At 56.5% G+C, this 11,244-nt stretch overlaps 1 protein-coding gene across 1 annotated transcript in view; it reads left to right on the forward strand.

Annotated features, from left to right (window-relative positions):
• LOC128823021 (dynein heavy chain domain-containing protein 1-like) overlaps positions 1-10,688 on the forward strand; it is an 11,771-nt gene extending 1,083 nt beyond the window's left edge. Inside the window, exons 2-7 of the mRNA XM_054005072.1 lie at positions 5,267-5,930; positions 6,370-6,549; positions 6,758-6,961; positions 7,299-7,409; positions 9,250-9,406; positions 10,039-10,688. Coding sequence (XP_053861047.1) covers positions 5,267-5,930; positions 6,370-6,549; positions 6,758-6,961; positions 7,299-7,409; positions 9,250-9,406; positions 10,039-10,323 — 1,601 coding nt within the window. The 3' untranslated portion in view covers positions 10,324-10,688. The remainder of the gene's footprint in view (positions 1-5,266; positions 5,931-6,369; positions 6,550-6,757; positions 6,962-7,298; positions 7,410-9,249; positions 9,407-10,038) is intronic.
• Positions 10,689-11,244: the final 556 nt, after the last annotated feature.

The raw sequence follows: 11,244 nt of genomic DNA on the forward strand, positions 1-11,244 counted from the left end.
TCCCCCTGGCCCCTGCCTCCCTCCGCCCCCCCCACGGGTCCCCCTCTCCCCACCCCCGCCTCTCTCCGAGACCCCCGGGTCCGGGTCCCCCTCTCCCCCCAAGTCCTGCCCCCCTCCGGACCCCCGGGTTCCCCGCCCGGCCCCTGCCTCCATCCGCCCGCCCGGGTCCCCCCCTGCCTCCCTCCGCCTCCCCCAGTTCCCGCCTGCCCCCCCCGGCCCCTGCCCCCATTCTCCCCCCCCCGTGACCCGCCTGTCCCTCCCCCCCGCCATCCGCCCCGCTCCCCCCCGCCCCTCCCCACCCTGGGTCCTGCCTGCCCCCCGTGGCACCTGCCTGCCCCCCCCGGGTTTCCCCCACCCGGCCCCTGCCTGCCATCCGCTCCCCTCCCCCCCCCGGGACCCGCCTGTCCCTCCCCTCTGGATCCCCACTGCCCCTCCCATAATGCTGCAGGGGGCTGGAGGGGGTCTGGGTAGGACTGGGGGGGGGGTCTGGCGGAGCAGTCCCCGCTGGGCTGGGCTGACAGTCCAGGGGCAGAGTCGGGGCAGAGTCCGGCTGGGTTGGGACCCCAGGGCAGAGCAGGGCAGAGGCGGTACCAGGCTAAAGTCCGGGGGCAGAGTCGGGGCAGAGTCCGGCTGGGTTGGGACCCCAGGGCAGAGCAGGGCAGAGGCGGGTACCAGGCTGAAGTCTGGGGGCAAAGTCGGGGCACAGTCCGGCTGGGTTGGGACCCCAGAGCAGGGCAGAGGCGGTACCAGGCTGAAGTCTGGGGGCAGAGTCGGGGCACAGTCCGAGTTCAGTTGGGCGCGTGGCCAATCAAGGGGCCACCCGCGGGGTCACGCTGCGTCCCTTGGGCAGCACTTCATTGCGGCTCTGCAGGGCCTCCGGGTGGCACAGTGGAACTGACCGGCCATCCAGGCTCTAGTCCCTGGATGCTTATGTGCCACCAGGCCCCCCATCACTCCTCCCAGTACCCTCTGTCCCATTGTCCCCCGTGGCACTGCCTGACCACCACCCCCCCTCCCTCACCCAAGTGGCACAACCTAGCATCCTCTAGCCCCACTCTGTCCCCTCGCACACCATGGCACAGCTTGCCCTCTCTGATCTCACCTTGCCCCGCCACCGCTCCGAGAACAGACTGCCTGTGATCCCACCTCTCCTGGCACAACCTGCCCCCATGTTGCCCCTTCCCCATGCTTCCATGGCACCTAGACTGACCAGGCCTTTGTCTTTAGCAGCTTTGTGTGCACAGAGATACCATGCAGTCTTCCCCGACTAACCCCAGTCTGTTCCCTGCCTGCTGCTGACCCAGGTAACAAGCCTTAATCTCTGCTGCCATAACCAGGGGGAGAACAGGGACTCAGAGGGAGAGCTCTTTCCTCACAGTCAATGCTGGCCCCGTTGCCCCAGGGTTGCCCTGGAGGTTGTTGTGCTACAGGTGAGATCAGAAGTGAATTTGGGGGCATCTTCTCTGTTCTAGTGCCAACACCTCAACAGCTCATTGTGACGGGATCTCCGGCGTGCAGCCTGGGACTGTGGGAGCGCAGTGCCCCCTGAACTCTCCAGCCTGGGCTGTCTCTCTCAATGCTTTGCTAGTGACAAGCAGCAAACCCCGCCAGGCACTGTCATCATTCAGCACAACCGCATGTGGAGCCCCACACCCAGCTAGATTGCATGAATGCTCCCAGAGCCACTCATGAATCACACAGAGAAAGACACCAGCCAACTCCCCCCAGCTCCCAGCACTGTACCTCAGGAATATATCACCTTGCACTGCTCAAGACGAGCAGTGCAAACATATTAATTGATTCATAGATTCATAGATTCTAGGACTGGAAGGGACCTCGAGAGGTCATCGAGTCCAGTCCCCTGCCCGCACGGCAGGACCAAATACTGCCTAGACCATCCCTAATAGACATTTATCTAACCTACTCTTAAATATCTCCAGAGACGGAGATTCCACAACCTCCCTAGGCAATTTGTTCCAGTGTTTAACCACCCTGACAGTTAGGAACTTTTTCCTAATGTCCAATCTAGACCTCCCTTGCTGCAGTTTAAACCCATTGTTTCTGGTTCTATCCTTAGAGGCTAAGGTGAACAAGTTCTCTCCCTCCTCCTTATGACACCCTTTTATATACCTGAAAACTGCTATCATGTCCCCTCTCAGTCTTCTCTTTTCCAAACTAAACAAACCCAATTCTTTCAGCCTTCCTTCATAGGTCATGTTCTCAAGACCTTTAATCATTCTTGTTGCTCTTCTTTGGACCCTTTCCAGTTTCTCCACATCTTTTTTAAAATGCGGCGCCCAGAACTGGACACAATACTCCAGCTGAGGCCTAACCAGAGCAGAGTAGAGCGGAAGAATGACTTCTCGTGTCTTGCTCACAACACACCTGTTAATGCATCCCAGAATCATGTTTGCTTTTTTTGCAACAGCATCACACTGTTGACTCATATTTAGCTTGTGGTCCACTATAACCCCTAGATCCCTTTCTGCCGTACTCCTTCCTAGACAGTCTTTTCCCATTCTGTATGTGTGAAATTGATTTTTCCTTCCTAAGTGGAGCACTTTGCATTTGTCTTTGTTAAACTTCATCCTGTTTAACTCAGACCATTTCTCCAATTTGTCCAGATCATTTTGAATTATGACCCTGTCCTCCAAAGTAGTTGCAATCCCTCCCAGTTTGGTATCATCCGCAAACTTAATAAGCGTACTTTCTATGCCAATATCTAAGTCGTTGATGAAGATATTGAACAGAGCCGGTCCCAAAACAGACCCCTGCGGTACCCCACTCGTTACGCCTTTCCAGCAGGATTGGGAACCATTAATAACAACTCTCTGAGTACGATTATCCAGCCAGTTATGCACCCACCTTATAGTAGCCCCATCTAATTTGTATTTGCCTAGTTTATCGATAAGAATATCATGCGAGACCGTATCAAATGCCTTACTAAAGTCTAGGTATACCACATCCACCGCTTCACCCTTATCCACAAGGCTCGTTATCCTATCAAAGAAAGCTATCAGATTGGTTTGACATGATTTGTTCTTCACAAATCCATGCTGGCTATTCCCTATCACCTTACCACCTTCCAAGTGTTGGCAGACGATTTCCTTAATTACTTGCTCCATTATCTTCCCTGGCACAGAAGTTAAACTAACTGGTCTGTAGTTACCTGGGTTGTTTTTATTTCCACTTCATCAATGGAAAGTGGATATACACCTGCCTTTGTAAACCTGAGCAAATTTACCACACACTTCAGGCAAACTTACTCATAAAGATAAACTGTAAAACAAACTTATTCACTACAAAAGATAGATTTTAAGTGATTATAAGTGATAGGCAAAAAGTCAGAGTTAGTTACCAAAATAAAATAAGTGTAACGCCGACAGACCCTGGTTGTCGGTGGGTGGGATTGAACCTGGGACCTCTGGAGCTAAATGCACAAGCCTCTACTGCATGAGGTAAAACCCACATGGCTGTTAGCTAAGGCTCTAGGGCAGACTCGTTAATCTCTCTCTCTCTAAGTGGTCTTGGTGCACTAGCGGGGACAGAGTACCACACCCAGGAGGTAGGTGGGTTTTATAAGCACGCAGTCTAAACTCTCAACCCTATTAGATTGGGCAACATCTAGACCAGGGGTCGGCAACCTTTCAGAAGTGGTGTGCTGAGTCTTCGTTTATTCACTCTAATTTAAGGTTTCACGTGCCAGTCATACATTTTAATGTTTTTAGAGGGTCTCTTTCTATAAGTCTATAATATATAACTAAACTATTGTTGTATATAAAGTAAATAAGGTTTTTAAAATGTTTAAGAAGCTTCATTTAAAAGCCCCCCAGACCGGTGGCCAGGAAAATCAGCTCGCATGCTGCCTTTGGTACGTGTGCCATAGGTTACCTACCCCTGATCTAGACTAAGCAGTTTTTCTCACCCCACTGGATATTGCAGTTCATAGTACACAGGTTTCACCATTGAAACCTGGCCAGTCTCCTCTGCTGGAGTCTTCAGTCTTCTGAGTGTCCTTGTTGCTTGCAGTGTAGGTGGGGGCAGGAGAAAGCCAATCATGGGGCCCCTGCATTCTGTTTTATACTCTTAGTCCACATGCTTGGAGAACACAAGCCCAGGAATTGTAACTCCTCTGCTGGACAATGGCTGGTGATGTCTGTTCAACACTCACCCGGGTGTTGGTTACCCCCTTTATCATTGCTTCACTCTCTGGAGAGCTAGTATCTGAGTGCCTCCCAAACCCACAGCATATTTTGGTGACAACCATACAACACAATTCTCATAACTTCAAATGCCTTCATGATACACACATTTAGATGGAACAGTGGGTTTCCGCAGATCATAACCTTTCTCCGGATATCTCACATGGCATGCTTTATATGCAATATCACAATGATATATAGATGAGGAATATGGGGGTTACAGGGCACTCCCCTGAGGTACAGAGTGTCACACTCATTCTTTGCTTCCCCCAGCATGGGGGTGTGTAGGAATCATCCTCAAACATGCATAGTTTACTGAGGACCATTGTGCCAGCCAGAGTGACCGCAGGGTCGCACCAGGCATTATGTACTGAAGTTCCCCCATCTGGCTCAATCCTGCAAATCCACAAATCTTGGAGGCAGCCCTAGGTAAGGTCAGGGCATCCACCCCTTTCCACGTGAACACGGTATGTTGGGGTATTTTTGTCCATCCTGGTAACATGGCTGAAGAGCACGCAACCCTGCTTTTGAGTATAATGAGCATCTGAAGGAATCATAGAATATCAGGGTTGGAAGGGACCTCAAGAGGTCATCTAGTCCAACCCCCTGCTCAAAGCAGGACCAATCTCCAGACAGATTTTTGCCCCAGACCCCTAAATGGCCAGATCTGTAAGACAGTGACATTTTGCACAAAGTCAAACCACTTTATGCTCAGGATTTGGTGCTGACAGCACATAAGGAACGCCACTAGCCTTTCACCAGGTCTTCAGCAGCGCAGAATCCCCAGCACACTCAGACCATAGACTAGTTGTCACTCAGCTCTCACTTCATTTTCCAACTCCTCGCAAGCCGGAAGTCCCCCGATAGTACCATGTGCAGCCTGTATCAGGGGATCCTGTTGAAGCCGTGAAACACCGATAGGCCGCCAAAGATCACATATGTGGGAGGGAATCTGGCCCCGCAGTACAGTGCAGCTGGGTGTGGGCAGCATAGGGGGCACCCTCAGCCTGGGGCTGAGCGCTTGCTCACTTCTGGCCCTAGCTCATGACTCTGTCCCTTTGCAGGTGGCAGAGAGCCCAGGAGCTCCCAGCCAGCAGAGCATGGCTGGGCCTGGGGTGTCCGCCAGCGCCTTGCTGCCCAGCTCCAAGAGACGGGGAGGCCTGATCCCCAGCACCTGGACGCGCTCGTGGCAGAGCTGGTCGCTGTGTTTGCGAAGGTGCTGCAGAGGAGCAGCCGAAGTGCCTGGCTGCACCTGCTGGATGTCCTGCAGCTCCTCAGCCCCTTCCGGGAGCAGCTGCGTTGCCGGGAGGAACTGCTGCCTTACCTGGAGAGCCTCTGTTACCAGTACCGCCGCAGTCAGGCCCTCGTGTCTGACCTAGATGTCCTGGGAGCCGTGGGCCAGGCCTTCCCCAGGGACCACTCAGAGCTGTGTGCCCATCCACTTGCTGCACACGGCAGGGATCCAGTGCCCCCAGCCAATCTGCTCCCTGTTGGCTCCGAGCCAGCCTTTGCAGGGCAGCCCTGCCCCTTTGTCCTAGAGCAGGAGGTCGAAGAACCAGCAGCCGTGTGCCAGCCAGGCCCAGTGTCTTTGCAGGAGCTGCAGAGATGTGTGGGTCTGGTGGGCATGGAGCTGGCTCAGGACGAGACCCAGTGGAAAAGCGGCCTGGGCCTCATGTCCCTCGCCCTTGGTACAGAGGTGCCTGTGAAGTATTGCTGTGCCGAGCTGAGGTAAGGGCTTCCTCCGCCAAATCCTGGCCCCAGGCTCCAATGTCCTCCCCCAGCGCATGGGCTGCTCTCGTGGGCCCCGCAGAGTCCAGGGATCATGCACACTCCCACTTCCCCAGGGCCACAGGGACGCTGGACTGTACTCCCCAGAGAGCCTGCCAACTGGTGGTGGGGACTGTGAGCCAGGACTCCTGGGTTCTGTTTTCAGCTCTGGGAGGGGAGTTTGCTCAGGGGAACTGGGCAGCCAGGAGTCCTAGTTGTTTTTTCCAGTGCTCACTGTATGGTGGTCTAATGGTCCAGATCCTGATGGGGAGTGAGTGTGAGCGGAGTGTGGCATCCCAGCTGCCCTCCCGCCCCGTCTGCACCGTGGAGAGGGAGCTGGCTTTGGACATGGGGTGACCTCTGCCCTGGAGCTCTCACAGTCATCCTGTCTTCACTGCAGGCTCCTTCCAGACCCAGGCCGAGAGGCTGCTGCACCCGCCCCACAGGTGGTGGAAGGAGAGCAGGGCTTCTCCTGGCAGTCCCTGACAGGGCTCCGGGCTGCTGAGATTTTTGTGAGGAACAGGCACCTGAGGAAAATCAACTTTGTCTACCTCAACATTGCCCCCAACAGGCACTTCAGGTAACTGCACCCCAAACTCACCCCCCTGCACCCACACTGCCAGGCACTTCCCTAGTGCTGTGTTAGCCTCTGGGATGTCAGGCCTGGTGCCCCCACTGGTGCTGCAGGGCTCAGTGGGTAGGGGCAGGGGGATGTGTGGATGGGTGGAGCAGCCAGGCCCTGCTTCCTCTTTCCATGCAGGCCTTGGTATCTTCCTTTCTCCGTACAGGCCCTACGACCTGGTTGTGGTTCCTAAGCGCCAGGCCAACCCCCAGCACTATGTCTTCTCCCCTTTTGGGGTACTCCACGTGCACCCTGAAGAAGGTGCTGAGGCCCTGACACTTGGAGAGTGGCACCGAGAGGCCATGCTGTGGCAGCTACTCCAGTGCATCCCCTTCTTCAAGCACTGCCTCGTCCGCAAAGCCTTTGCCCGGTGAGTGGTGGGTGCCCCTTGCTGATGGGCACTGTAGAGGAACCTGCGAGGGATCCCAACCTCCACACTGTGCTGGGAGGATGAGGCTTGAGGGCCTGGAGACCTGAGCCCTGGATGCAGGGGGCCTATATTGCATGTGTTGGGGCAGGACCTGAGGTATTAGGTTGGCTGGCCCCCATTAGCAGCGGTTCTGGCTGCAGGCACATGGGCTGGAGCCCAGGGATGTGGGCAGGGTGGGACCAATAGCAGCAGGTCGGGATGGAGCCCCTTGTGGATGTGCAGTGTCTCTTGCCTCCAGCACGGCACAGCTCCTAGTCTCATCCTCCTTCCCCCGTAGCTGGTGGCAGAATGTGAAGCACCTGCAGCTGCTGAGACGCCAGGAAGCTCTGGGCAGGCACCTGCTCCTGGCTGTGCCCCACTTTGGAGCAGCACTGCTCCACGTCTCCAGGTGAGAGGATGTCTGTGGGTGGGGGAAGGGTGTCCTTGCCCCAGCCAGGACCTTGCCTGAGAGCAGCCCCTGTTCAGGCTGGTGCCGTTCCCCTTGGAATCCCAGCTGAGAACACCCTGCACTGGAGGCCCAAGGCCCGGAATGTAGCCTTATCTATAGCAGGGGTTCTCAGACTTTTGTACTGGTGACCCCTTTCACACAGCAAGCCTCTGATTGCGACCCTCCCCCTTATGCATTAAAAACACTTTTTTATATATTTAACACCATTATAAATGCTGGAGGCAAAGCAGGGTTTAGGGTGGAGGGTGACAGCTCGCGACCCCCCCATGTAGTGACCTCGCAACCCCCAGTTTGAGAATCCCTGATCTATAGTTTGTGTTTACTTTAACCAATTCCCACCCCAAGGGCCAGCCTCTGAGACAGCTTACAGGAGAGAGGTTACCAACACAAGGGGCCCCACCGTGCACAACAGAGACTCTGTAGTGCTCTTTCCGTAATAATTCCCTTTATTAATTGACCAAACAATGCACACGCTGCAGTCTGGTAAAGCAGTGCTTCCACACCTCACTACTTTTGGGGTGCCCCATCTTTCATAGGCTAACTCATTAATATTTACGTCACCTTAGCGTGGTAGTCACAGGTGGTTACCTTAAGGAAGTCTCGAACATTTCATCCTGACAAGCAGTGTTTGTCTTGTGGCATCTACTATCTTTCATAGACATTAGTGTGGAAACTCTGCAGTTATATTCAAAACATCAGCATCAGCACCATACACACAGGCTCAGCCGGTTTGTTAACATGCAAATGCTACAACATTCAGTAATACTTACCTTTCACCTCTTTGTCCTAAATATGCCTGATACCTTTTATCCTGGGTTATGCAGAAGACAGAATACCCCTGTCCCCCGCCTCTTTAGGTTCTCCAGTGGTCCTCACCGAGTCCTTTCTCCCCAAGCAGGGGCCAGAGGAGCCTCTGTAGGCAGGGCCGGTGCAACCCATTAGGCGACCTAGGCGGTTGCTAGCATTTGGGGAACAGCATTTTGGGTCCTTCGGCGGTGGCCGGATCTTCGGCCGCCCCAGTCGTCGTCGTCATTTAGGCAGTGGGAGCTGGGGCAGGAGGGCGTGGGGAGGGCCGCCTGCAGCAAGTAAGGGGGGGGGGGCGGCACGCAGGGGAACTGCTCCCTGCCCCAGCTCACCTCTGCTCCACCTCCTCCCCTGAGCACAGTGCCCAGCTCTGTTTCTCTCCCTCCCAGGATTGTGCCGCCGCAAGCCTGGGAGGCGGGAGAAGTGGAGCAGCGATGGCGTGCTTGGGGAGGAGGCATAGCAGAGGTGAGCTGGGGCGGGGAGCTGCCGCACAGCTCCCCGGGCTGGGGGGAGCTGCCAATGGGGGGGGCGCCTCAGGACGGAGGGGGGAGCTGCCGTGGGGGGGGGGCGCCTCAGTGTGTGTGGGGGGGTGGGGAGCTGCCGTGGGCGGGGGGCTCCTTAGGGCGGAGAGCTGCTCCAGGGCTTGGGGGGTGCAAGGTGGAAGTTTTTCCTAGGGCGCGAAACATCCTTGCACCCTCCCTGTGGGGCTCTTCCCTTCAGGGGCCAGTTCTCTTCACACTCCTGGCTCCCTTCGGGCTCACAGAGGACATTTGAGCTCAGGGTCAGCTCTCCAGGGGTGCTGTGAGCAGAGCCTTGGGGAGGAAGGGCTGAGGCCCCAGCCAGTGAGCTGAACCCCAGGAGGGGTCCCTCGCTGGCTTCTACACTCCTGCGCCTACCCTCGATTGCCTGGGTCTGAGTGCCCAGGTGAGACTGGCTGTCCCCATGGCCCTGCCTGATGGATCCTGCTTCCTTCTAGACTCCTGCAGGAGCTAAGATCTGTACACTGGCTGCCCCAGGATGACTCCAAATGCTACCCCTTCCCGGAGCTACAGCGGGCCCTGGCCCAAGAGAACGGCCGTGCCCGAGGCCTGCTCAGGAGGTTCCTCACCCTCTCCTCAGCCATTCTCGAGCTGGTAAGGCAGGGTTGGAGCCTCGGGGAGACTCTCCACCTTTGTTCTCTCCCTGTACTCCCAGTGCCCCTTGGCTTCTCTCCCTGAGTGCCCCCTGCTGGGAGGGGTCAGAACTGCAGTGCCAGGAGCTCTACAGCCAGTGCGCCTTCCCTGCTCCCTACAGTGCCCTCTGATGGGAGCTCCCCCTGCAGCCCCTACAGCTCCTCCTGCAGGGAATGGCCAGAAGCTCCACAACCCCACAGCCAGTGCTCCTGCCCTGCTCCCTGTAGTGCTCCTCCAGTACTGGGAGAGGAGTAGCTGGGAGTTCCCCTCCACAGGTCCTCCTCTCCCATGGAAGCTCCACACCTGCCCTATGGACCCTACAATAGCTCTGGGAGCTCTCAGGGTGTGTCCCCCAGTCAAGCCAGGAAACAGTGCTTCTGCCATGCTTGATGTTTTTATCAGAGACCTTTTAGGACCCTCTCTCTCCATCCCAGAGCAGCAAGAGTCTCCTGGAATAATGTGGGGCTCCATAGCTGGGAGAGATTTGGGCAGCTCCCTTCACTCCTTCCCCATCCCACCCTGAGCACCGACAGGGAGATGGGTCTGTGCAGGGAACCTGTCTTCTCAGCCCTGCTGTGTCCATGTCCTTGCAGGTGCGGGATGACACATACAAGACAGTGCACGGGCTGCAGACCCAAGTGCAGAGCTACAAGCTCTACATCACCAAGGAGTCCCTGTATAAGCAGAGAGTCCACTACAGGGACCTGGAGAGGAGGCTGAAGGAAGCCGAGTTCTGGATGCAGAGGCTGGGCAGCCTGGCCCAGCTGGTGAACCTCCTGACCTGCCAGAACCTGGTCTCCATCGTGCAGGAGGAGGTCACAGCGTTCGTCAGCAACGTCATGAAGGTGAGGCAGGAAAGAGGAGGCTGGAGGCTCTGAGTGTTCCGCGCCCTGGGCCTGTCTCTTTCTCAGTCTGACATTGGCATAGATTCAAAGAGTTGAAGGCCAGACAGGACCATTAGGTCATCTAGTCTGACCTACTGATAGCTCAGGCCAGAGATTCCTGCCCAGTTCCCCCTGTACTGAACCCAGTCACTTGTGTTTAGCTAAGGCAGCGGTCTCCAAACTTTGGAGGGCCATGCCCCCCCTTACCCATGTCCATGCCCCTCTGAGCCGTGGCCGTGAGGGATGCAGACAGGGTAAGAGAGCCGAGGCTGGGGCCACAGCCGGGGGTGGGTCTGGGGCCAGGGCCAGGCTGCGGTGGGGACTGGCAGCTGGGCCCACAGCCTGGTGCAGCTACGCTCCCGGCCCTGCCCCTGCCCCTGCCCCCAGGCCAGGAACAGAGCAGCAGCCAAGGCTGAAGGCAGGGGTGGGTTTGGGAGTGGAGCAGCAGCCGGGCTGGAGACTGGGGCCGGGGTCAGGGCCAGGTGCAGGGCTGGGAGCTGGGTGGGGATGCAGCTGCGGGCCGGGCCAGATCAGAGCTGGGGGTGAGGAGGGACTGGGTGGCACTCCTTCCCGCTGCCCGTGGGGGCTGGCCTGGGCCCTGCCGCCCCCCCCCCAAAGGTTCCTCTGTGCCCCCCTAAGGAGACGCACCCCACAGTTTGGGGACCTCTGAGCTAAGCCATCTTCCAGAAAGGGCATTGAGTCTGAAATAGAAGACTTCACGAGATGGAGATGTCTGGCTGTCTTGCCAGTGTTTTCCCCAGGAATTGAAATTAGGGGGGGGTGTTTGAATTTACGGGGCGGGGGGGGGGATGTCAGGGCCGATGAGGGGCGAGACCATGAGGGTGAAGGTGGGCTGTATGGCACCATAGTAAAAACTGAAAAATGTTTCATGACTATTTTATTAGATTTAATTCA

This window comes from Malaclemys terrapin, chromosome 1 (genome assembly GCF_027887155.1).
Source record: "Malaclemys terrapin pileata isolate rMalTer1 chromosome 1, rMalTer1.hap1, whole genome shotgun sequence".
NCBI classification, from domain to species: domain Eukaryota; kingdom Metazoa; phylum Chordata; order Testudines; family Emydidae; genus Malaclemys; species Malaclemys terrapin.